Here is a 27844-nt window from a genome sequence, read left to right as displayed (position 1 = left end):
TTTGTCCTAACGATTAAAATCGTTCGTTTAATGTACGAAATTTTAGCACTTCCATAATAAAGTATCTTATTTGGTCTCCATAAAGCCAATCATCTTAACGTTCGCCTTATATCTCCGAGCTGCAGCTCGCGGTTATTCACGTTCTTCGCTTTAGGTCAAAAGATTAGAGTCTTCCTCGGATCATAAAGAGCGGGGCTCTCCCTGACCTCCTGCCGTCACACTTGCATTCCTCCCGGAAGCGGACAAGTGGGATGCAAATTATTCAATTAACGTCTGAACCTCGGGGCGCTTGTGATGATCGTTCGCAAATCTCGGTATATCGTTCTTTACGATGGCTGCTTGGCTCGCCGAGAAAGATGAAGAAAACAAAGCAAGAGAGGACGTATAGAGGCCGATGCTCTTCAAAGTGTTCACCAGATAGCGTTGACACCTTGATTGGCAGCGCAGAGTGCGTATCGCGTCGTGCCGAGAAGTAGTTTCACGACGACCACATCGTTTATCTCGCGTCACCGTCGTCATCGGGGGACACGAGGCGGCCATCTACGGCGAGATCGCTTCTCGCGAGTCGATCCACGTTGCCGTGGATAACGCTAATTAACGCCGCGATAAATCGACAAGATTTAAGCTCGTTCGCAGCGTGTTGCGCCCGCGGAGAAAGTTGCGGATGCGTGAGGAAGTCGTTGCGCAATTCGCGGCGACTCTCGTTTCGCTGAGCGCGATTCCGCCGAGCTGTATAAATTTGCGCGTATAAATAAGCGATGTAATCGCCGTTAATTAAATTACAACGTACAACGCGAGCCTCGCGTTACCGTTACTCAGATCGTTGGGTATCTGTAATTAGTAATTGGCCATTTAAATCCGCCAAACATCCCGAGAGAGAGAGAGGGAGAGAGATCGAACGACTCGACCTGTACATTAATTTGTCACCATGTAAATGATATTTATTGTATAGTCCCCACATATATATGTGTATGTGTGTGTGTGTATTAATTGCTCGCGCCTAAGTAGCCCGTTAACGCTTCACGGCCTATCGTGGGTAAGCTTCTTGCCTCTCGCGGATGTAAAAGGCCATTTCTTTCTTGCCTGCGGATGGACAAAGGGTTGCCAGGGCCCTTGAGTTTCACGGGTCGTTTTTTGAAGCGTGTGCAACGAAGTACGACGCGACGTCCTCTTCAAATTCCGTGAAACGTGCACTCCCTCCGCAAATTTCAATCTGTCCGCGTATCATAAATAGGCACAAAGAGCTGTCTCAGCTAGTTGTAAATTACATGTGCCACGAAATAAATAAGGTAATTAAATATCTCATCGGTTATAGAAACGTTCAATTGTATCATGTACTACAAGCTTCTTTGAATAGGAGCTCTATGAAACGTTCGTCTCTTGGAAGAATACAGAATATCGATGACCTACTATCTTTCGGCGTCTGATACAGACATCAGAAAATGCTAATAATAATATCTTGTTTTCTAATTTTCTTTCTATTGCATAGATTTATTCCTCGTTGATGCAAGATCGTTTCGGATGCGATTTAAAATCTAGGCGATAAGAAGCGCGAAATGAGAGCGAACCCTTATGCGGCGTCTTCCTCGAGAGCGGCTGACAGCGGTTAACAGTATCCGGCCCCCACCCCGTGTGAATTATATACGAGTAGAACGATTCACCTTCGCGACGCGCAGGTGGGTGTACGAGCGAATCTTGCGCGCGAGCATTCACTCGCGCGTATATTTATACGTGCGTACATACATGTGTATCTATATCTATATATGCCAACCTACAGTTCGCTTGACAGCCGTTGACAACGGACGACAGGGTGGTGGCCTAACGGCACTCGGTCCGCGAACGTTCATCTTACTCAAGAAACATCTCGGCCCGCGCCATCTCGGCCGTGAACGTGCGTAGGCGGGTTCAATTACCGTGGTCACCAGGATTTGAACCCTGATCCTCTCCGGCTTCGATCGCGGACTCGCGATAACTCGAGTAGAACACGCGAGATCGCACGTTTTCGCGCGGATGCAAATGAGACCGCCTTATTTATTCGCGACATTGTGCCCGACACGCATGCGATCGAGCGGATCGTCGTCAATTGTGCGAGCGCTCGCAATTTCCTTTTTTCCTCCGCGGCGCATTTTTTTGCGTTTGCGCCTTATAGAGGCTCGTGGCCCGAAGCGAAAGAAATACGCCGTGCGTCGTAATTGATTGCGCGTTCGCTATGCACGGATATGTATAATGACGTTTACAGGGAGGGACGAGGACCTCGCGCTTTTCACCTTCCTTTTTTTTTTCGACGGACGTATAAGGAGTACCCCGCGAAACGGCTCGGGGTTAACGACCTGGACGGAGAGGGGGAGACAGGAAGGAAGGCCACCGGCGAAAAAGTACTTCGATTCCGCGTATAAACCTGCACTTGTTGCGCACGATTATGCATGCATTAGGCGTATTCCAAGTATACGCCCGGCTCCAGATTGCAATCGAGTAAAGATGGATTGCTGCCTCTGAACGAACGTGGACTCGTGATGCCGCGGATACCGTATGACGAATATATGTTTTGCATTATCGTCTTTTTTCTCGTTGACAAGAAAGGAATCGGAAGGACTAATATATAACCAAATATATATAACGAAATGTCGAAAATAAGGAGGACTCAAGTAAAAAGATCTCGGACGGCATTAAAATTTTTTTTCCGCTGAATACAGGTCAGTGTGCGTTACTTACGCCAATGGCATTTCGACGACAAAAGCGTTAAGCTGAGCACAATTCCTTTATCATTAGCCGCAATACATTAACGTCGAGCTTGATCCCGCGTTACGAAAGGTTTTTCGCTGATGGGGACAATGCAGCCTCGAGTATTTCCAGTTTAGCACCCACACTTGATGCGTCTACGCCAATGGCGGTCAAGTCGAACGAGGGCCGAGGAAGGACCGGTTCTCTCTCCGGTCGTGCGAGGTCCCTTCTACTATCCATCGGACCCCGATCCGCGGTGCCTCGCGTGGCCCCCTGGGCCCCACGCTCTGCACCGACTCGTTCGCTCGATCCTCTCTCGGCCGAGCAAACTAACTTCGAGACCTCGAGAGGTTTGTTGCGAATAGGTACTACAAGTTGCTCGTTACCGTGCAACTGAAATGCTCACTGAATACTCTTATGTCTCCGATACTGCAACGTAAAGTTACTTTTGTTATCTCTTTTTATTTCTGATATCGGAAAAAATATCTCTCCCTGCGAAGAAAATTAAAATAGAACAGAGAAAAGAAATTCTAATTTTTTTTTCCCCGATAAACTATTCAAGAAACAATGACAGAGAAATGACAGGTGACCAAGGGAAGAGATTAATTTAAATAAAACAATTAAATATAAAATTACATGATAATATTCGTGAATACTTTAAAATCTAGAACATAAAAAGATTCTAATTTTTTTCCCCGATAAACTATTCAAGAAACAATGACAGAGAAATGATAGATGACCAAGGGAAGAGATTAATTTAAGTAAAAAAAATTAAATACATGATAATATTCGTGAATACTTTAAAATCTAGAGCATAAAAAGAATAAAAACGTATCTCATAAGTGATTTTAACGATTTATTCGCTTATACTAACATGTGCGGCACGAAGGTAGCCAACCAAGTCGAGGTCATGCCAATCCTGCGTCTAATTACACGCTGCCTGTTTACGCAATTAACTAATTGCATCAGAAGTAAACCGTAACACATCGTTAAATGCCAAGTACATATAAGGAAAATTTCGTCACGGTAGAGGAGTATCGGCGATCGATGCTCGGCGCGATAAGCTCTCCCAATAGCGTTTCCTGTGTGACTTTATAAATGATTCGTCGCGATCGTCGACGTATCGCGTAATTCACTCCTCAGATAGAGCTGCCCGCGGCGACTACAGGGAGAATCGGTTCCCTTTGATTGCCTCCGCCCGTTCTTCGTAGGAGATATCTCGGTGTCTTTTTCCCTTCGGACCCCACGATCTGACGCGATGGACCTCGCAAGCTTCGATAACTTCCAGCCATAGTTACGCAGCGGGGCGATCACCGATCAGCTGATGTGTCATTCGCGAGAACCCCTTCTTTCTCGAGAAGGAAGCAAAGGTCCCCGAGGAGAGGCGAGGCTGTCCTTCCAATTAATAAATTCACCTTGCGTCGGCCACCCCCTCGCACGTCTCACCTGTGTGTCTCTTTTTGGTACCGGACGCGATGTAATTTAAGCCGGCGACGCACAGCAGGCGACGCGATGTTAGCGACCTTACTCCAAACACGTGTCTGGTCGCGTGACTCCGCGTTTTCTCCAGTCATCCGGAAGTCCCTCCCCGACGAAGCCGATCGATTTCTCAAGCGTCGCTGTTGCGTATTAATTAATAAGTCCGATCGAAATGCTAATTTGTCGCGAACGAGGGACTGCGTCTCTCCTCGATTCATATGTATCGCGCGATACCTTAAGATGCTATTAACCGCCTGGCCGGAAAGCGGATGCCGACAAGGTCAGCTCCCACAGGAGAAGACTTCTTTCCGCGTTAATTAATCAATTCCCCTCGTTTCTCGATTATATGCCGGGAGCGTTGCCAATGGCGTAACACGGCGTATACGCGCTTGACGCATGTGCCCGGGGCATAATGATATTATTCCTACCACGATTTACCGCCTGATGCAGATAACCGACGACCAAGAACAGGTATTATGCGCGTTCCTCCTCAAGAAGAGGCAAATCGATTTGCTCGCTCGTTAATAACCGTTCTGTCTCTTCACGCGATTTATCAAAAAAATTCTCTACTATAAAATTACACGTGTATCATTTCGGATGCATAAACAAAGCGACGGCTTTTCCAGCTCAATAAGTAGATAAAGTCAATTTTCTTCTTTTCCTGTTGCATTAAAACCTTAAACCTCTGTTAAAAGCGTAGAATGCAAATTAGAAAAGGATAAAGAATAAATTCGTGATAATTTTTAAATAAATAATGATAGAGAAATATCGTCGATTTAGCAAAACCCTTTCTGGTAGTTGCCAGGATCGTTGGAATTCCAACACATACGCAAGTTTCTACGCGTGTACATTTATTTCGTTTTAAAATCTGCGCGCGGAATCGATACGTCGCCTCGATAATCGCTCGATTCTTTGCGCCTTTATCTCGGGACGTATACGAGAGCAGGAAGAAGTCGCGCGGTTTGTTGCGGGGGCCAGTGTGTTGTGCGAGCTTCGACTCGCAGGGGCCGTTACTCCAGGAAATCGCATGCGGTACCACGCATTTGCAACGCGCGAACGTTACGTTACCGGTGTGCGAGTAGCGTGCTCGGGCCGATTCTTTCCGCGAGCTCGCGGTGCGCAGATAAGACGCAACCGTGGGAGGAAGCCCCCGAAGGCGAGAGACTCTCTTCCCGCTCGAGAGAGCCTTTCCGCGTTTCCGCGAGGCGACCTATCTACGACAAGCCCGTTTTCGACCGATCTCTTCCGGATGGCGAGGCGACCCATTGCGCGAAAGCCGATTACTTAATCCTTTGGCTGCGCGAAATGCAGATTCGCGCCGTCGAGTATGGAGGATCAGGAGGATTAAAACCGGTACGAGAGATACCGGTTTTGTACCGAAATCTTTTTTCAGCTTCACATGATAACGTAAAGAAAACTGATTAAATATAAGTGTAATGCGCGATAATATACGAGATATAATCTTTCGGAAATTTCACAATCTTTTAGTGAAATATGCACGAGGGAAATTTTTAATTTTAATTTGATTGGTACACAGAGAAAAATGTATACTGTATTCAAGTAAATATTATTTATTTTAAGTATATCATAAGTTTGTATATCCGCAAATATATCATGAGTTTACCACAAGCATTAAATTTAATTGAATATATTCTGAATTTTAGTAAGTGCAGTATTTTAGTCAAGAATATTAAATTAAAACAAAATTTGGTTTGCTTACTACAAGAGTTGACGTAAAGTATTTTTCTTTGATACAACTTTACAATATTCTTGAAGAGAAAATAAATTCTTCTTTCGAGTACATGATAATGAGATTTTCTAACACTTGTGATGAGTATATTTTAAGATTATTATCAAGAATATATTCTTTGTTGAAGAAAACTATTACTTGAAAAAAGAAAAATAAACTGAGTAATCGCTTTTCTTGGCAGTAGAATGATATTTTTCTCTGTGTATTGTGATAACGGAATAATATATTAATAGAATTTATACATAATAATACCTCAAAAAATTGTATTGATTATATATGTAATACCGATATAAAGATCTCTAAATTTCTAGAATAAATAAGGATAAAGAAATATATTTATTCGATACAACTGCTAGTAAAATTATTCCGGTATTTAAATTTCCCCGGTTCAAATATAACTTATACCTTACATTTTATTAAGTCTATATTACTTCAAGAAATTACCTTGCGGCATGCTAATTCCCATGCGCAGTTTATATAAATTAATAAGAGATAATTTACAGAGACATTGAACGATTCATGATATTATCTGATTTTTTTCTATCCTATATAAACACTACCGCGTTCCGGCGTTAAGTTATCGATGATATATTTATGTATATTTATGCGATCGCATAAATTTCGCGATGCATATAATTATGTTGCAATGTCTGTGCACCGAAAGGGTTAATGCATCGGGCCGAAAAAAAAAAGCGATGAGTGCGGAGGTGACTCACGTGGAATGGAACGTAGGCGATAAGGCAAGGTAAGGAGTGCACAGGATCGCGAAATGTACCAGTATTTAGATAACGTTCTTTTCTAGTTTATGATAATGCATTCCGCTTTTGCACGGGCACGAACGCGTATTTCTCCCTCCTTTTAACATACACTGGCCGGAAAGCGTACATCAATGTCGTCTCTACGAGACTCTCTTCTGCTGTCTGTGTGCAACTGTAGCGGACCTGAAAAAGCGTCGTATCCTAAGGTCGTAATGAAATTTACAGAGATACAAACGTTTATTTTAGATAGAGATCGGCGTATCGACTTGAGCGTTCCTCGGTGCTCCCTTTCGCTTACTCGTGCAACGTGTAATTATGGCAGCTTCCCGTCGCTATTGCGCTCCATTAGCATAAGAGTTCTGCAATTTGCGTCTGACGAAAGCCTACGCGATGCGCCGCGGAAAATACCGGTCGGTTGCGATCGCACCGAATCGAGTCCTTCCGAGTTATTGATTCTGCATTCACGAACCGGGGTCAACGATCTCGCCATTTGAGAGCCGGGGCGATCGCGATTACCAGCGGCATGATTCGAGAAACGAATTAGAGAAATACAATGGATTATCTCGGTATCGATCGATCGAACGTGTTCCTCCTTCTTCTTTCGGGACCAGGAGATACACAATCCAGCCAGTCCTCTAAAATATCTGCCGGATCAGGAGTAGAGGATTGTAGAGAAAGAGAGAGAAATATGTAGATAGATAATCTCCAGTTCAACGAATAGAAGTCAAGAACCGTGATAGAGCACCTGCCGGACTTTGTTGTGTATTATTTGTCGATTATTAACATCGTCGATTAGACACGTCATTATTTTCGTAATTTTTTGCTTTTTTATTTTGCGCTGCAAACTAACCGCGTGACTGCGATAGAATTCATCGGACAATAATCGGGCAATAATTCGCGGTATAGCGCGTTTACACAAGTCCGCGATCAATTGATAGAATTGAAGACTCGATTGGATTCCGAAAGTCGTCAGGATCTCCGCCGACACTGATGTTTATGGTTACGATGTCCAGTATTTTACATTGTCTTCTATAAGGATAGCTCCCAACGGTTTAATAGACTCGCATAATTGCATACCTGAGATTGATCGATCCTCGCTGTCAATTTTCTGATAATAATTACGTGATTCAAGATTGTAAAAAAGGTCTCGTGAAAGTGCACGTTAATCAGGTAATGCAGACTTAATGTTTTACGCAAAACATCCGTATCGTACTCTCGAGTTATGGCCCGCATTTTCAAAAAGGAACATAAGCTCTCGACATTGGGTCAAAGTGACGGAAATTATGGGTCTCTTTGCTTGGATACGAGAGTGCATGTGAGATGTGTTGCATTTCATTAATTTATTTTTTTCTCTGTTTCATCTTTTTATTCTTCTTCCTCCTTTCAAGACTTTCGCACGTGGATAGGAAAAGAAAATTTTTAATTATTACCTCATCTAGATTTTAATAGAAGAATGTAAATCAATTTTGCAACTATTAATCATTAATACTTATCAGTAATCATGATAAAAATTCTAATATTCTACATCAATCTTTCTAGGAAATTTATATCAATATTCGATGATATATATATTTATATATGGATTAATTTTTTATATAAACAAAATATACGCATTTAATTTTTATATCCGCAATTTCAAAAAATTACCAGCGAGCAGTAAAGTTATCTCAAAATAAAGAAAGGGACTGGGAAAGTTGTAAAGAGAGAATCCCACGGCACGCTCTCACTCGATGTCGGCATTATTATCGCTACAACATGAAATTTTCCGAGTTTTCCATATGTTTTTCCAATAGGATCACGATATAGGTTCCCTCTTCCATTTGGAATAATTCTATTTCTCGTCTGAATCGCGTCGCACAAAATGAGCGAAAGCGGTTCTCTTCGTCGACTTTCGGCCCATCAAACGTTGCATGTAAATCGACTATCGTTGACTCCTAGTCGGATAGACTAACGCATTTGGTTATGCTAATTCAAATCGACTGCCGAGAAGATTGCGGCGAAAGAGGGAATTGGATTCGCCTCATTATCATATAAAATGACGCGCTGCCGCAACGTGACGGATGGAAAAATTGATTGGCACGGATATGTCAAAGCGCATGGTCAGGCTTTACGTTGACGGTTGTTCTTCCTCTTCCCTTCCAAGCAAATGACATTTCTCCGATTATTATGTTAGTTTCCTTAACGATTTTATAATCGACAGTACCCTGTAGCAATATTCCATTGAATTAATCGCGTTAGAGAGAGAGATTAACGTAATGATGCTGGCGAAAAGCGTAATCGATCATCGCGCGATTACATCGAACGTTATCGGGTGCATCTGATATCCGCAATCTCTGTGAATATGCATATGACATTGAGTGGGTCTGCAAATAGCATCTATGTGTCAGCCGAGGTATCAAACAAAATATATCATTCCACACAGAAAAAAAAAACATTCTTGTTTTGAAAATATATTTAGTTTTAATATGGAAATCTTGAAATGAGATTATATTACGTTAATAAAAGAAAAATATAATTGTTTCAATAATTGCTTACTTGAATGAAGTCATTTTATATAGTTGAATCAAGAAAAATATATTCTTATGATTTAAGATTTAATTTTCTTGAATGGAAAAGAAACAATGTTAGATAGAAAATACATTTTTAAATCAAAGATTATAATTTTCTTAAAGTAGAATAAAATAATTATATATTCTTGAGGTGACAATTACAATATTAAAATGAGATGATAATATTGTTGAAATTTAAAATTATTAAATTCTTTTAAGAAGATTATAATGTTGCATATATACGAAACAATGAACGCGTTAGTTTAAGTATATAAGTTTTGATTTGACACTTATTTTTTTCTGTGCATACAAGAATCGTAATACGCCAATCGTCAATATGTTACAAATATCAAAATATATAAACAGAATATTACATCATCACATATTATATCATTTTTCATGTACATTTGAATAAATATAGATTTCGATATCTGCATCGATAATAATATCAAGATGGTATTTGAAAAAATCAAACATATATTAAAAATTCATAAATTATTGAAGAGTCTCGAGGCACTCTTCAGATAAACTCATCTAGCTGAATCTATCCTCTCTATTGCCATATAGATTGTAAATTAGTAACGAGAATTCTTTCTTGTTATAATCTCATCTATGGCTGGCCAACTACCTCGTCTACTCGAACACCAGCCAGGACATCGTCTGCGTATTCATGGCGCGAGCAGCCTGATACATGACACGCGATGCTACTCCTCGTACTCGGAGTATGTCGGCATCGAATAGAAGATATACAACACGTGCGAATGTTGTACGAATAACGATTTACATCACGAAGTTACAGGACTGCGACTGTAACGATCAATACCGTACTTCCACCTGCTAACTCTCGCAAATCAGACACTCTTCAAAGAATACATGTATCCGACATGCATTCAGGTTGACAAAAGTAAGTTATGACTGCATGGATGTAGACCGATAATTAAATGGTGCATAAAATTAGAGCATTTATCGTGAAAAGGACACGAAAAGAGGGAATCTGCTTCAAGAACGGAGGAAAGAGGCCTCGCGGTCAAGAGATTCGGGAAACGAATGAGTTCCTTCGCATCCTACGCCAATGGGCGTGCACCACTTCTAAAGCCGCTCTTGCGAAGAGAGGATACCGACGAGGGAGATGCTCTTCGTTCAGGCTGTATTTTCAACACGATTCAGCCGGCACAGTGACGGCTACCGTTGGACGGCCGTTGTAGACGTGGGAAGAGGGAGAAGGGGACCCACGCGTTTGTACGCACGAAAGACACGGGGTCCACCGCCAACGCGTGCGTCCTCGCCCTCTCTCCGTGTAAAAGCCGGATCATAATTCTGTTGGCCGGGTGGAAAAGGAATCGGGTCCGGATTTCCATGAGCGAAGCCCACGAGACTCGGCCCGGCCCGGACTCGCTTCTGTCGTCCCGTCCTGGTTTACACCTTCACCGTGCACCGCTCTGTCCGTTCTTTCTTCCCCCTCCCCCCCCTCTTCCTTCGTCTTCATCTACCTTCCTTTATATATCCTCCGGCCTTCCACCTTCCATTCGCCAGCCTCGCTCGCGTGCGCACAGGCCGCATTGAATTTACCGCTTCGTGCGGCGTCGAGGAACAGACGGGCCGGTGATAAGCCACGCATAGCGTCGTACGTCTCCCCTGCATTCTACAGAACGGTCAGTTAAAATCCTTCTGCATTCCCCGTCGATTCCTTCTTCTCTCCCCCGACGCGCCCCAGACGTCAAGAATGCGACCTACGCGGGTTGACCTTCATTGTTTCTTGCGCGGCTGTCGGCTGCGGCTTCTGTTATTTGTACCCTGCGAATCGCCGCGCGCTTCTTATTGAAAATTCCTCGTCCTTTCAATCGAATAATGCCACAGAATTTAGAATAAATTACACTTTATATCCTGATGATGGTGGTAATAATATAATAATAAAATTATCATAATGAATATTTAATTAGCGCCAATGGATGCGATAATGTTGAAAATCTCTATCTCGGATAGGATGAGATAAATATATGCAATAAGATGCGCGTAAAATAAGAATTTATTTTGTATTAATTAATGACACGTTAAAGGAGATCCGACTCGATCTCTAAGAACCAGCTTCTTCTTCGTGATGCGCGATCGTTCCCCGGAATTACGTATTCGAGCAACCAGTCAACGAACTTGGCGTGCATTAATTACGTGACGCAACGCTCTCGCCCCACTGCGAGTCCTCTTCGTGAAATATCCGTGTACCTTCTCTTTCTATTCTTAGATGAAGGCCAGAAGAAACTTTTTCCTCCGATTTCGACCACTCCCCGCGACTCCCCTCGTTATTTTTCTCACCGAACCCCGCCGAGGTAAGCAGCGAACGTTAGCAAAGCGGAACATTGCCGACGAGCGTAATGCAACATACTTTCCTGTGTATACTCGACAGTCCGGAAACAACAAATAACACTCTTTGTGGGTTAGCATAGTCATTGAGTTTAGCTGGATATAAAAGTACGCACATCGCGAGTTAAATATATTCGTATATACTACGTGCATCTACTCCTCTAGCAATATGATAATCGGATGATAGAGCACGATCGTCCGTGGAAACCAGACACGTTTAGAATAAAGAGCGATCTACTTCAAGCTTGAATCTTATATATCTTTAAAACTCTGTGACTCTAACTTTATGCGTTCGTCAATATCTTGAACAGAATTACTTCAATTAAAAAATTAATAAGGCTCTCATGAAAACACAAATTTTAAGTATTTAATGGATTATACGCAGGATGATAGTGTAATAGTTTCAAAAAAGATTAATTTTTTCCTGAAATTGATTAATGCATGAATTTTTTTTCTTGGTCCTATGTCAAATATAAATAAATTTTAATTCGAAATTATAGAGTCTAGAAAAATTCATATCCTATAATTAGTATCCATAAATAATCACTTTCAAAGAAAAATTAATTTTCTTTCAAACTACTTGCCTATCATACCAGTTCTTATTTTCTCGCAAAATACAGAATTATTTCATCGGTAGGGTAACTAATTAGATTGCAAAGTAACGTATTTATTACGCAAGAATATGCATGATAGATGATTACAGTAGTCTTCCCCCTAAGCTGCACTGCAATTATTAGGTTGCGCTGTGCAAGCGGAGACCATTGCTAATCTTAAAAAGCACACTTTACTACTCTCCTCGCTAATAACGCTAATATCGCTCGTGAGACTTTTGCTGCCGCGCATATCTTGCAAAAATTAAAGGCATCATTTGGATGAACACCTCCTCTATTTTCCGTCTTTACGACGTGCTCGCGCGGGAAATAAATAAATTCGCTAGAATTTATAATATTATATTATTATATTTTTATATTATTATATTTATATTATTATATTATTATATTTATAATATTATATTATTATTTATTAATTCGCTGGAATTTATTTATTTCCACGGTGAAACTCGATTCCCCGGTGATGTCCGCGGGCAGTGGGCAATTAAGAGGCGTGATTTAGGGGCACGCGAGACTTTAAAACGCGCGAAAGTCGCACCCGCTTCTATTCACCTTCCACGCGCAAAACGTGAGAGCGCGGCGCGTTGGCATGCATCTTGCGCCATCCCTCTTTCCCCCTTTCCCTTCTCGACTGTATGAACTTCTCGGCGAACGAATGCGTGCGAATGCGTGGCACGATCGCGGAAAACAAGCGTGTATGACGCGTAAAGTGCGCCAGTGAATGGTATCACATGCCGCATGTACGATGTTTCCAGCTATTCATGGACAATACTTGGAGTAGAATCGAGGATGCGCCTTTTTGGCTCCTAATGACACTTGCAATTTGCGATTCTTCATTTTTATCTATGTTTGCATTTTTTTTCTCCGGTCCACGGGCATTTGTGGAATCGGCAAGTCGTTCTTTCGCCACATTGTTGCAATTTGCCGTAATAATCATCCCCGTGGCGTATTCCCGTTGGCAGTCGATGCCGAAATTACATGCTACGCTAGTGTTGCGTGCACGAAAAGAATAATACCCGAGTCGCGGCATCGGCAGCAATCGATAACTCGTGCGAGACGTAAAAAAAAGAGGAGATTCGACGGGGGCGTACGTGGTTATTAGAACAGTACTTCCTTATTTCGATGAAGCGGCGATTGAATCGTCCTATTGCGGAAGTATCTCTTTCTCCAGCGCGACTCATTTGCAATGAAATTCTGTATAATCAGCATGACACACTAGCCTACAATTTGAATGGAGGAGAAACGTATTCGAGAACTTATCGATTCATAAATAGTGAAATTCGTGCGTGTCATTATCTGGATGTTGCGTTTAGGATCTCTCGAAACCGTAAATCTGCCTCTGCGCCTCTGTCTCAGATTCGTTTCTAGTTATATAAAACTATGGCGCCGACATGCCTACCGTAACAAATTCAATTTAACGCACGCCAGCGTCGTGAATGCCTAATATCCGCCGATTGATAACTTCATGCCCGATTGATTAGTTGGAAAAGCGATTTCTCTAAAAAAAACCAGGCTGTTACAAAGCGTATTACGTTTCGCAGACTATTTTGAGCGAAACATCAAGTTACGTGTTGCAAAATTACATACAAGGATTACCGAGTATTATGTCTGATTGTAGGTACGATCTGTGCGCTACAGATTATAAATCCGTTACTTGCACGCCACATTATATTTAGAGCAATTGTAATTTCGACATCCCCTGAAACGACCGCTTATTAGATACTATTCGTCAGATACGTGAATCAGTAACGATTATTCGTCCATGTATCGCACTTTCGCTTATTACAAAATCACTCAAATATTTTGCATTCGCCCACGATATCGATGCGTGCCTCGAATATGCGTTGCGTGCAGAACATCTTGCAATTAGGAGCCATCACTGGGCAAAGTCGGAAACGTAGGTCGCGTAGGTAAAAATCAACTATACCTGGTGCCTTGAGGGCAGTCGATTCCAGGACCTTTCACCGCACGTAAGAAAATTTTACTGTTCGTGAGACGCTGGTCTCGGTTTTGGGATCATTCTACTTCGCCTTTTTTTCTCTTTTTCTCGTGAAGATGTAACATGTAAAACTGTGAGAAAAGTGACGCTCGCAGAAGTGTATTCTTCGATTGTGGATCACAACGAAAATCGAATCTTCGACATATATCTTAACGTCGTCAATTTATCTTGGAAATGGAAGTGATTATATTGAAGACAATTGTATTAATCCCAGTGACCATTTATTCTCGCAATCTTTTAATTTTGAGTTGACGAATAGCATTGATAGTTTCTTCTCTTAAGAGAATTTCATATTTTTCGACAATTAATCGATCGACCACCCGTATTCCTCAATTTTAATTTAAAAGCACGCTATTTAGGTTCGTTGTTTTGGCAAGATACCGCGATACAGTCCTCTCGGGAAGAAATATAATATATATTAAACATATGTACTCGTTTTAAAATTTAAATGAGCCAAAGTGCTCGCCGTAATTTATGATTAATCCAGGATGCTTTAAATTAATCGCAGAGCCGATAAAAACCTGCTCGACAAAAAGTTAAGCGAACATTCATACCCGGCGATATCTTCCGCACTGGAGATGCGCGATCGTTTATTTTACTTTTTAGCATTCGTGCCGTTAAAAGCTGTCATCATTCACGCGCTCTGGAGACCCCTGACTCGGAAATAGCGTTCTATCTATCAGTTTCATCAATCACGCTGAGTGCACCTCTATTAACACGACTCATTATTCCTCTGTCGCTTGAAAGTTAACTGCACGTATACATGTCTCTAAACTCGTCCAAAGGTTAAATAAGCAGCTGTAAGACGTTTACCTCGGATTTTATCTTGTAACCGACACACCTAGCATCCAGTCTTACAAGCTCGCATCTACTACTAGATAATGTAATTCTCCCCGCGAACAAAGTGAGATTAGTATAATGTCGCATCTTTTAAACTGCTGATAAATATCCACAGCAACACAAACCATGTATTACGAGATGTCAAAAAATTCAAGATTAAACAAACCGTTTTCATAAGATTTATTAAGTACAAAGATATATTTCTATCAAATTAATCATATTATAATATATTTGCATATATAAATAAACGTTAAGATCATTTTCACATGTTTTCAATATTGAAATATTTTTAAATTTACTAATGCTAGAAATTTTATATTTAATAAATAAGAAAGCAGAATCAATACACATAATATTATAATTTAATTTGTGTTATAAAGAATTAAAATGTTTTACGCAAAATTTAATGTACATTCATGCATGAGCGGATAAATGTATGAAAATACTGCGACCGACTTCATTATATTTACAATCAATTCATTTTACATGATCATCTAATTATTATTACGAGATTATTATTATTTAATTATTTAATTATATAATTATTTATTATATATTATTTAATTATATATATATATATATATATATATATATATAATTTAATTATTTAATTATTTAATTATATAATTATTTTTTATTTTGTGGAAATATCGAAGCTCAACGATTTTAATTTTCTGCGCACTTAGGTGTATCCCGGATGGCGGGGACGTCGGTTACACGATGACGGAGCTGCAACCGTCGCCGTCAGGATATCGCGTCCAGGATGAGGCCCCAGGCCCACCTTCCTGTCCCCCGGGATCTTACAAGTCTTACGCGAGCCACGGCCACGGTAGCGAGGCTGCCAATTTCAAGAGTGCCGTATCGTATTCTCAGGAAGGCTATGGCCTTAAGCAGAGTCCGCCTCGACCGGTGGCTCTTAACGAATACTTTCGTCGAAGGCGAAACGACGGACGGAGGTCCAGTATGGAGGGGAACGATCACGAGGGTGTCAAGAAGGCTACCGCGGTTGCCGGTTACAACGACGGTCACAAGAAGAATACTTCGGGCTATAAGAACGACAGCGGGTACGTCATCGCGATTATATGCTTATTTTTTTTTGTGGCGTCCGCTCACGCGAGATCTGTGCCTAGTCTCCTTTTCCTCTGCCTGTTTTCCTCGATGCGAATTGTCGCAAATAAAGAGATCCGTCGATTACGAAAGGAATCATTAAAATTCTGATCGCAAATTGTAATATCCAATAAGATTATTTATCCGTATGTAGATAATTTTATCACGCGATTGTCGACCGTTTCTTGCAAACCGGAAGGATATTTCTGAGTTTTTCCGAAGGATACGTCTCAGTTTTTTCCGACGCAAACGGTATCTTGTCGAAGGAATACCTCGATTACCGCACGAATTACACTGAATCCGTTGACTGTAACATAAATTATGCAGTCAGCGAACACATCCTGGTAATAAAGTGGTTCAATGACATTGCGCGCGAAAGCATCGCGGTCGAGATTGTCGCATATTACGAGTGATTCATCGGGTGGGGAGGTAATAAACAGACGATTTGGCGTCCATGCGTAATTGTTTCCACGTATGAGGGAATGTTGCGTCATGCATGCTATTTCTGCCTCGGCTCTTTGGCCGCTGAATGCAACGTGTACGTGTCACTTTAACGCGACGTCTAAACATAACTGTCTCTGTCCCATTAGATACAGCGAGAGCCTCGGATTCGACAGCTTCACGCTGCCCCTTAATGAAAGAGACGAAGCCTCGCCACCGCCGACGCCGCCAGTTAGGGATGCCTCCAGTCTCAAGGGCGTGTGTTACGGCCCGGGACATGAGAAATATCCGTCGTGGCCGAGCGCACCTGAGCGACACCCCGACGAGGACATCCACAGCTCGGGACACAGCGGCTCCCATCGCTCCAAGTCCTGGACCGACCACACTAACTATCCGAAGGAGAAGCCAGCTCAGTACACCAGACCGCACACGAAGAGACCCAATCCCGCGTTCACGCAGCAGGTAACTTATAAAACCCTCTTTGTTTTTCGCAAAACGAGCATTACGTTTGTACACCTAAACATACACCGCGCATTCACACAGTTTAATGCGGTAATTTACTATTAATTGGATACATAAAAGATATCACACGTACAATACAGACAATTTCTGTTTTTTTAGTACATTTTACTATTCACGTTAATAGATTTTTTAAATCAACGATTAAATATTAAATACAAGATTGCAATATAAAATTAAAAAATTAAATTAAAAAAGCTTCGCAGGAATAATTACGATTAATAGAAAAAGATAGCGAACAAAGGATAAATAAGATATTCTTATTATAGACTCTTTTAGTACATTTTACTATTCACGTTAAATAGAATTTTTTAATCAACGATTAAATATTAAATACAAGATTGCAATATAAAATTAAAAAATTAAATTAAAAAAGCTTTGCAGAAATAATTACGATTAATAGAAAAAGATAGCGTACAAAGGATAAATAAGATATTCTTATTATAGACTTTTTTAGTACATTTTACTATTCACGTTAAATAGAATTTTTTAATCAACGATTAAATATTAAATACAAGATTGCAACATAAAATAAAAAAATTAAATTAAAAAAGCTTTGCAAGAATAATATACGAATAATAGAAAAAGATAGCGTACAAAGGATAAATAAGATATTATAGACTTTTTTCAAGGCGATCAAGTTACACTTGCAAAATATTTTTAACTTCTTCTGCTAATCACGCGATTTGCATCAGCTCAATTCCTCCGACTTCCTGTTATAAACAGAATTCACTGTGTCAGGCGTTCTTGATTGTCTTACGGTTGCAAAATCGAATCTCGTTTACACGACGGCAAAGTATCTCGGTAGAATAAACAAGTCACGAAGCAACGGAGCTTATCGCAGTACTTTTTCTTATGCTTTCAAACGAATTACAAAGTTTTACGTCGACACCGTCCACGTGTTTTAACAATTAAAGGAACTGATTCGAGCCGAACGTGCCGTGTTAAGAATCGGGATCACTGCGGGGCAAGACCTTAGTATTGTGCTGCGCCCTAAAACAGCGTAGGCAATTAATCTCCCACACCCGCACCCTCCTTTCTCTCGGTGACATAATCGTCGTCGTGCTACCGGCTTTCTCAAAAGTAGGCCGTGGTATTTTGTTGGTCCGACCCGCATCGCGCACCATAAATTCCGGTACGTACCAGCAACTTGGTATTAAGGAGAAGAGAATGGTCAAATAAAAAAAAAAAAGAAAAAAAACCCGAAAAGGATGCTAAAATTAGCTTTCGTTCCCTTTTTCTCGCCAATGAAATTTTATTAATTTGGCGCAGTTCCTATTTTAAAATACACGCATTCAGCTCTCTTCGTGCCAATGTTTATTTCAAGATCGAAATTTTTTATTTTTATCTCGCTTTTATGAGAATGAATGACGCTATCGTGAGTCATATAATAGCTGCAAGCTAACATTATTCATACAAGCGAATGTATGTATCTAATGTATGAATATTTTTCGGTCAACACACTCGAACATTTATATAAGATGTTTTATATTATACTTTTTTTTATCGGATATTGCGCCCTACTTTTAACTTTACTTATATTGTGAAAGTAAATTCCGAAAAATTGCTTTAGCAAATGCTATTTCAAGCTGCTACTTTCCAAGTACGCTTATGATTTTCTATTACACTGCAAAAATTGAATATTGCAGTTGAAGACGGTAATGGAGCGTTGCGAGAAGATCCCAGCTGAGACTTACGAGTCACGCAACAGAAGCAATGTCGAGGAAGAAGCAGTGTCGAGATTGTGGCCGCGCGTAGATCGCGAAGGTAAAGCTTTAGGAGACGCGGAATATGTGGTTCCATCACCGCCAGAACGGGAAGAGCAGTCTCAGACTTTGAATCACGCTGAGCTGGAAGCTTATGTAAGGAATTATCAGGAGCCTCAGGTGTCCCAGGTAGAAGAATCTAGTCGAATAAATATCCTAAGCACGTAACAAACATTACTTAGAATGACTGCAAATATTTAATTATTTTTTTCTTACATTATGCCTTTAAATTCAACGTTGTACTTCATTTTCCATTAGGTGGATCTTTACCGCGAGACAACTTTAACGCAAGCGGATCTCGAAGAGTACACGAGAGTGCAGCATTCTCAGCAAGCCAGCTACGCACAATCCGAAGGATATCACAGTTATGTATCCAGCGTGGATTCTACAAACACGCCGTTCCTCGACAGGTGAGATTGTCTTTATACACCATCTCATTAACATCATACATCACGTGATGTCTTTGTAATAAGAGATTGCTCTCCTTATCAGATTGAGAAGAGACAGCGAGGCAGTAGCACAAAGGCCCGCGGCGTCCTGGGAAGACACCTCCCGAGAAGGAAGAGATAGCGTAGTGACTACGTCCAGTGGTAGCGCTTCTAGCAGCGAAACTTTAAAATGGCATGGCTCGATGTCGGACGTCAGTGTGTCGAGTGGTATGCCTCCTCGACAAGGGGCATCGGATCGATGGCATCATGGATCCATGTCAGACGTTAGCAGCGTAAATGGGGGAATATTAACTCAAAAATCGAATAACGTTTGCCATGAGAAATGGCAGAGCTCCATGAGCGACGTTAGTACGTCCGGAATGGGTCCAAAAGGAAGATACAATCTCGATAAATGGCAAACTTCGATGAACGATCGAAATAAACAGGGACAAGGCAGAACCAATTTGCCAGCTGTAATCGGTCATTGCACGACGTCCGCATCGATAAAGGATATCTGTCAGACATCGACTCGAGAGAGTAAGTGGCAGGAATCTAACATTGACGACGATTCGAATGAAAGATCGCAAGCGAATCAGTGGGACAATTCAAGCAGACTCGAAAGCGACAAATATGCTCCGATGCCGCAAAGTCCTACGCGCCAACAGATTGGAACTGCGAGTCCGCAGGGCTCCGAAAATTGGAACGTTATACACGGCTCGATGTCCGACGTGAGTCAAACCAATGGAGTTCAATGTAGCAAACAATTAATAGCTCACAGCGCGAGAGTGCAAACTCCACAGCGGCATCACTCGGAAAGCGTGCTGTATTTGGATCGTGAACGCAATCAACGGAAACTTTATCCTGTCAGTACGACGCAGCCGCAAGAATCTACACAATCATCAAGGTGTGCATTTTTCAAAATTCATTTTTTTATAATTGTATTATTCTTTTCTAATAATATAATTAGTGACAAATTGGAACTAATTATTTGCAATATTTCTATGTTTCAGAATGACCTTGAGCTCACCGCCGCAACCGCAACTTTCAGTAGCTGAGCGTATCAATGAATTGGAGAAGCAACAACAGCAGCAACAAATGCGTTACACTTATCTGGATCCAGACAAACGTCACAGAGTATCCGATCCTACTTTAAAAGCAATCCAAAAGAAAGCATTGTTGTCCTTCTACGAGAGACATCATCAAGCGTCTTGGCGATCGGAACCTCAGTTAACGCAGGGTCCTGCGCCAGCTCCTCAGAGTCCTCAGAGTCCTCCGCCGCAGCCTCCTCCTCGACCGAAAATATCTTCATCCCGAAGAGCCAGTTCGGCGTCAGACTATGCCAGTGGTACATGGAGGGAAAATGTCAGCAGAGCTCAGAGTCAAGCAAACGGCGATTTACCGACTACTAAGCATCAGCACAGCAACAGCTGCAGCAGTCTCTCTACAGATTTATTAGGCCCTGTGATAGTCGGACCGGCTATATCGATAGACGATTGGGTGCCCGAGAGACCTCCTAAAAAAGCTCATCTGAGGAACGCTTATAACGAACGCATGCCTAGTCCTGATCTGCCGCCGCCATCGCCGCCTGCGATCACGGAAAGCGAGGTCCACGATTGCGACGATCCATTGCCACCTCCGCCACCTGAGCTCAGCGACGATTCTTTCACAGAGGGTCAGCGTAAATCTAACAACAGCATTCATCATCAGACGGAGGAAACAGCAAAACTTGGTCGTGAAAGATCATGCGAGCGGCACAAGTCGGAAAGACATTCCATGAAAAGATCGAAGCATAGCGGCAAGAGAGATCACGATAAGACCACCAGCAAATCCGCGCCGAATTCGACGAAAACAAGCGTGCAGGAGCAGGAACAACATCAGTTCGTTAGAGCCTCCATGGGAATGAAACACGTGGATTCGGAAATGGTTCTGGAGAACGGAGTGTCGGCTGGTTTCGCCACGCACAGAATGGTAGCTACAGGACGTTCCAGTTTGAGATATCCTTCTACTCAGAAGCTTATGGTAAACGGAAGATTAGCGTCTACAAGAAGAATATCCGAAGAGAGGCCTTTCTCAGCCAGACCCGCGGCGCAATTGCCTGATCTCATATCGCAAAGATACAGCGATTCCGGAAATCAGAGACCCGCGCCGCAAGTTCCAGTGGAGCCGAGAATCATTCGGCAAGAATCGATGCGAGTCGATGGAACGCGCGTCGACGTGTCTGGTTTATTGAGAAATGATGCTGACCAGAGATTAGAATCCTCTTCAGGTCAAAGACCGCAACCTCAAGTGCCTAAGAACGCGGATAAAAATGTCACCGCGAATCCACCGTCGAGACCGAATTATCTGTCAACGACGGAGGCGGCGAAGGGCCCGTCCAAGTACCTGAAGAGCGGAAATCACAGCTTTTCCATTGGTAATTCGGTAAAAACGGGATACGAGGCGAGCTCGAAGCTATTCCCCTCGGAATCAAATCCGCAGAAGTATCACGAACCGCCGAAATACGTTCCTAATCATCATCAGCGTCCTAGCGATGTGACGCAAAGAAGTTCTCATACTTACTACGCATTGCCGCCGAAATACATTGATCTACCTAAGCAGAAATCTCAGTCTCAGTGTCCCACGGAGAGATACAGCACGGGTTCTTCGAATTCTCCGCCACCGCCTTTAGCACCACGACAAAATACACCCGGTAGAAAGTCCTTGCCACCTCCACCGAGACCTGCTCCTCATCAAGGGTGAGTTTGATTACATAATATTTGTTTCGATATTTCACATTAATCATTTTTATTATTTATCGATTACGACTAATAATTGTTACAATATTAATTGTATATACAGGGTGTATCTTAAAAAGCTCCCACTAAGCAAATAGCGTTATTCTTGATTAAAAACCGAGTCGAAAAGTCCTGAACCATTTTTAATGCTTAATAAAGCATAATCAATGAGTAAAGTCGCGCCAATAAAAAGATAAACTTCCTCGTTATCAATATATGAAGATTTGGATAAGCAAAAAAATAAACTGTTTTATGTTAATTTTTAAACAATTCATCTTTTCAGAAATCTTTTTAATACTTAAATCTGATTAATTAATATTTTTTAATACTTAAATCTGATTAATTATTTAATGAATCTTGGAAAAAAAAATGGTTCAGGACTTTTCGACTCGGTTTTTAATCAGGAATAACGCTATTTGCTTAGTGGGAGCTTTTTAAGATACACCCTGTATAACGGTGAACTGTACATCGTTATTTTAATTTTTCGAACATGACGATCGTCATCTAATGATATTATTATCGTTATCATACCATCGTTATCGTACCATCAAAACTTGTTAGCGTTTGGAGACACGAGACCGCGACTCTCTCCGAGCTGCTCATTCTGCGATTATCAATTATTAAAGGTCTTGAGCAGGTTAAAGCGTTTATTGCTGAAATGGCATCGCGTAATTTAAGATACGAGGCACATATGGCCTTATAATTGCAATATAATTGAATGATAAATAACCGCCTCCGTTACACAACATCGTCATTAGATGCAATGTCCCAGTATCGTGCAGCGTGTTTATCCCACGTTCGATCAATTGAGAATTAGAGGTAACCTGTAAGGTACACTTTATTCCCTGCATGGTCGATGCCGCTCGCAAAGATCGATAGATCATCCGAAAATCCGCTGCACATTCAAATCTCGAAAATCCTTGGAGCGTCTCTTACGCGTATCAATCAACGGCAATTATACACAATTTAAAATCGTTCGTACCGCCGACATAATTTGTGACTTGTTGATTAATCTCGCTTCCTTGACATAGATAGGTTCCGTATAATTTTTCGTAATTACCGTTTCTTTCGAACGAGAATGAAAAGTATAATTGACAAAGCGATACGTCGGCGTATATCATCCGAAAACTCGATGGAAACGATGTATGCACAGCTGGTACGTACGCCCAGTTAAGGCAAGAAAATATTTTTTATCATTCAAATTATACCCCGACCAGTTTATAAACAGCATTCGCCAAATCGTTCGCGCTCCGTGTTATCCGAAGCATATAAATTCTGATGTGGAACATTTATAACCGTAAACGCCAATTGTAATGAATTATGTCATTAGGAAACTTAACTGCTACATCCACGTGCCCATAAAATAGGGCTGTAAAATGGCCTATCGCCGATATGGAAATCAAAGCAAGAGAGATAACGAGGTACTGAACGAAAGAGACGCTTTTTGTTAACGCACTACCGGTGTCGCAAACTCATAAATCTCTAAGGTCGTGGCGTTAACCACTGATACCGGAACGATTTCGGGTTACCCGAGGTCGTTAACTATTTTTTCCGATCGTTTGTTTAACCGAATCGCATATATTATCATGAGATTATCATTGTAAATCTAACGGTACTCATACTAAGATTGATTTACGAGTGATTTACACGTGATGTTTTCCGAATAACGCGACTTTTAAATGATGGCGCGTTGTAAGCCATTCTCTTTAGATCTCCCAAGGCATATATTAAACGCAGGAAATTATATATCTGTCGCAGAGGCTTCGAAATTTTAATATAAAAAGCCTAAAATCTTTTCTTGTAAAATACCGCCTTATAAAAAAGACTAGAATTCTTTTTATAAAATGACTGAATTTATAAAAGACCTACAATACACATATCAGCTTATGCAGAATGACGTCGAGCGACTGGCATCTCATGAAAGAGAGAATTGTACTACTCTCATATGTAGAAGGTAAGGTCGCGAGCCATATATCTCCCGCGAGAATGTAGAGGAGTCATGCTCGTTGAACGCAATCGGTGTATGCGAGGATACGTTATTAAATTCCGACGAGTACGACGTTCTCGAACGCGTTCTCGAAAGGCGAGAAGTCGGGCAAGGACGATTTCGCGCGACGCGAGTAATTGTATGAAAAGCGGAACAAGACTCGTTCGGCGAGTCGACGAGGGAACGACGATAATGGCGAAGCGCGCTCTGTGACCCGGCACCTCTTTATTCATCGATCCATGATTTTTCGGGCCACGGAGCAAGCGAGAACTATCGAGAGGAGCGACAATCGTAGCTCGAGACGCGAGACTAGAAAGACGCTGTAAATGAAGGAATGATCCCCAACAATCGATCGATGATAATTGCATGCCGGGCTAAGGAGAATTTTGCCAGTCGAGTCTTCTAGTTGGGATACAGGATGTAGTCTCGATCTCACGGAGCGATAACTCTTTTCACCTTTCTTTTGTTTCCTTCTCGCTCTGATTGGATGGTTACCTGGCCTCCTGTAACGCACGAGCGATCGACCAGCTACCCGATACGCACTTTGGCGAAGATGTTCCGAACCCACGATACGGTTCGACGAGCCAACATTTGACTTGCATCCGACCTTCGACAGGAAGGAGAGATTGCCCGGCAAAAGAGTGCCAGAACCGTTGCAGACATTTCTCTCTCTCTCTCTTTCTGTTTCTCGCTGCGCTAGATATTCAAGAGCGCGACGGTTTAACCTTTCGAATAAACCAACCTATGAGGCAGAAATGTCAGAAAAAAGGTTACCGTGCGCCACCACGGGCGTGTTGGCCTGTTCTTTGGTGCTTGATCATGTTCTCGACAACGCCAACGATGATGAGGTGCGGCGTCATAGAATAATGCCTCGCGAGAAATTAATAACGAACTCTGGCAGTGATCTCTATTTATCTCGACATCTAGGCAACGTATCTTCTGGAGCATTTTTATCAATTTTGCGCTAATTTTTTATATAAATCTAATGCACAATTCTCTGTCCGATGTCTAAAGTTACGCGACATGTGGCGTTAATTTTCATTAGAGAAAAGAAACAACGAGACTGCTTTCCTTTCTTATTGCATCGAGATTACACTTGCGACGTGATAATTAGTCTGTGAATTTTTCTATTCGAGCATTATGGGATCCATATCATGGCGCAGTGTTTTTCTTACAAGGGTCGATTCGAAAAGTTACGCAAAGAACAATAGCAACGAAGAAAGAATTCACAGTCGGTTGCTACATCAGGATTCGTAAATCAAGCAGCGTTCTTCATTTAATGGTTCGATCGTTGCATTATAAACTCATTTTCTACATTTTCTTACTTTCTATTTTGCTTATTGAAATGCAAAATAAAATTAATGAATTATTTATAAAAAAGCACCCAAATTATTCCATATATTTTAGTCATCTTCCGTTTCGATAACAAATATTTATATGAAAATATAAATGACAACTTTTATAGATAAAATATTAATTTGTTTATTAAATAATAACAGATTATATTTTCAAAAATTATGATTTGTTTTAATTATATTATATGTCTTTCATTCATTATAATTATATGACTTTCATTTAATTTAAGATAAACTGAGATTGGTCTGAAAGATTGAAATCGATCTCTTATGAAAAAGAAATCTAAAACCAAGTATCGATGAGATATCGCGTGATATGTTTTTATCGATTACTTTTATCTACAGTCGACAGATATTTTCCTAGGTGGGGCCACAAAAAATATGTTTAGCGTTATGTAAGGAATCACATTTCTTTTGATTATGGAGAACAAATAAGAAAGCAAAACACTAAAGAATTTTATTGCAACGTTTACGACATAATTGCTAGGCGATAAATTATTTCGTATTTTACTAGTTAATATAAAATAAAACTAAGTTAATATAAATATAAAAATGATAAAAACTTGTTTTTTGAGCACCTGGTGCATCGCTGTACAGCAATTTATGAAAATTATTATAAAATAATACTAAAATTATTTATGAAAATTATTATGAAATAATACTAAAATTAAAACAGATTTTATAAAAAATTCGTGTTATCAATATTTGATACGATTAAAATTAATATCGATTATTAATAATTATTATTAAATATAAAATAATTAAAAATAAATGATAACGTCATATTTATTATTAAATATAAAAGAGACATAAATGCATTAGAAATGAAAATACTTTTCGTCTTGTTCGTTCCCCTTCATATGCGGCGAGAGTCGTTTGGCGGCTTAGGAGAACTGGGTCAATCACATGCAATCGTGGCTAATTCTAAATGCGTTTAGCAGAAATAGTGGTAACACCAGTAGTATCCATAATTATTACTGAGATAATTAAAATTCAAAGTGAAAGTAGTTTCATGAAATCTTCAAATATCTGAATATTCGATTAATAAGTCACATACAATCTCGTATCGAAAAGTGCACTCAAAATGAAATAATCCATGTATGCATACAATCTTATTATATCATATTATATTATATTGTACAGTTTTTCCTAAATGAAACTTTTTAATTGCAATATTAAATATTATCATTAAAATAGTGAAATATTTATAGGCAATATACTTTACTCTCATGTATCTCAAAATGGAATTTTGTAACTTGAAATCAAAACAAATTTTTTGCATATATGTTAGAAATGAATGCCTACATATTGCATAGATAAATATAAATTGTGTTTCCTTAAACATTGCGTATGCAAATTTTAATATAGAAAATTTAATCATTTTATTTTAATCATTTTATTTTATATTTTTAATATTTTATTTATACTCAATGATCTTATAATTTATAAATTTCAATTTTAAATTTAAAAAATTTTTTTTAACTAAAACAGGATCGTTACGCTGTCTCTCTTATAGAAGCACAACATATTGCATATAAATTACTTCCTTACGTTAAGTTGATTCGAGCAACATGCAAATTAGAATAGTATAATCTTATATTTTTTATCTTATATTTATCTTATATTTAAACTCTACCGTTATTATATTCATTCGGGCGACTGTCATTACGTTCGACTTCGGCGAGCTGCTAAGTACGTCGTCCTGTTTGCGACTTATTACTCTCTATCGAGGAAACAGCCTCACCAAGGGAACACAAGTGCAACGACAACGTGACAGCAAACGACAAACGAAACGGTCAGGAAAACAATAGCCAGCCACTCGAGACCGGACGACACCGGACACGAAGTCACGGGACCGTCTCAAGGAACGGTATCTTCTCGACGACAGTCTGCCATACAAAATGATTAACACAAATTGTTCGGCAGTTTGTAAGCAACTTTTGCAATAAGAGCCGTTCCATCTAGTATGCATGACTATAAAAATGTTTTTTCAATGGATTACTATGGAAAAAGTTTTAATTAGAAACACACAATTAAAGATACATATAATTAAATCTTATATTTTAAATAAATTTAAAGTTAACTATTCTTAATTACGATGTGATGAAAGTACGTTAGCTCATATGAATATGTATGAATTGTAAGTATAATGATAAAAAATTTTTTTTGAAAATCTGAAATATAAAATTCTTAACATGATAGACAATATTTTATATAACTGTACAATATATTTATTATAAAATCTAATGAAAATAAAAATGACGGAAATTTTGTACAAATCGTTATAGATGACATTTAAAAAATGAAATCGATAAAGCTCAAGTTATATTAAAGAATCTGATATTATTAATCAAAAAATATACGAGACTTAAAGCATGACATTTTAAGTTGTATCAAAAGCC

The 27844-nt window shown here is 40.3% G+C and overlaps 1 protein-coding gene across 2 annotated transcripts in view; it reads left to right on the top strand.

The window, feature by feature from the left end:
• The window catches only part of LOC105248928 (protein Shroom), a 161657-nt gene that overhangs the window by 100097 nt on the left and 33716 nt on the right, over positions 1 to 27844 (top strand). For both annotated transcript variants that reach the window (XM_025412437.1, XM_025412438.1), the window contains 6 exons: positions 15752 to 16129; positions 16763 to 17075; positions 18782 to 19027; positions 19157 to 19308; positions 19391 to 20230; positions 20337 to 22061. In XM_025412437.1, the coding sequence (XP_025268222.1) occupies positions 15752 to 16129; positions 16763 to 17075; positions 18782 to 19027; positions 19157 to 19308; positions 19391 to 20230; positions 20337 to 22061 (3654 nt within the window). The remainder of the gene's footprint in view (positions 1 to 15751; positions 16130 to 16762; positions 17076 to 18781; positions 19028 to 19156; positions 19309 to 19390; positions 20231 to 20336; positions 22062 to 27844) is intronic.

The sequence above is a fragment of the Camponotus floridanus genome, unplaced genomic scaffold (genome assembly GCF_003227725.1).
Source record: "Camponotus floridanus strain SB8 unplaced genomic scaffold, Cflo_v7.5 scaffold50, whole genome shotgun sequence".
Lineage (NCBI taxonomy): Eukaryota > Metazoa > Arthropoda > Insecta > Hymenoptera > Formicidae > Camponotus > Camponotus floridanus.
Note: the sequence above shows the minus strand (reverse complement) of the source record. Positions and strands in the feature narration are given on the sequence as shown.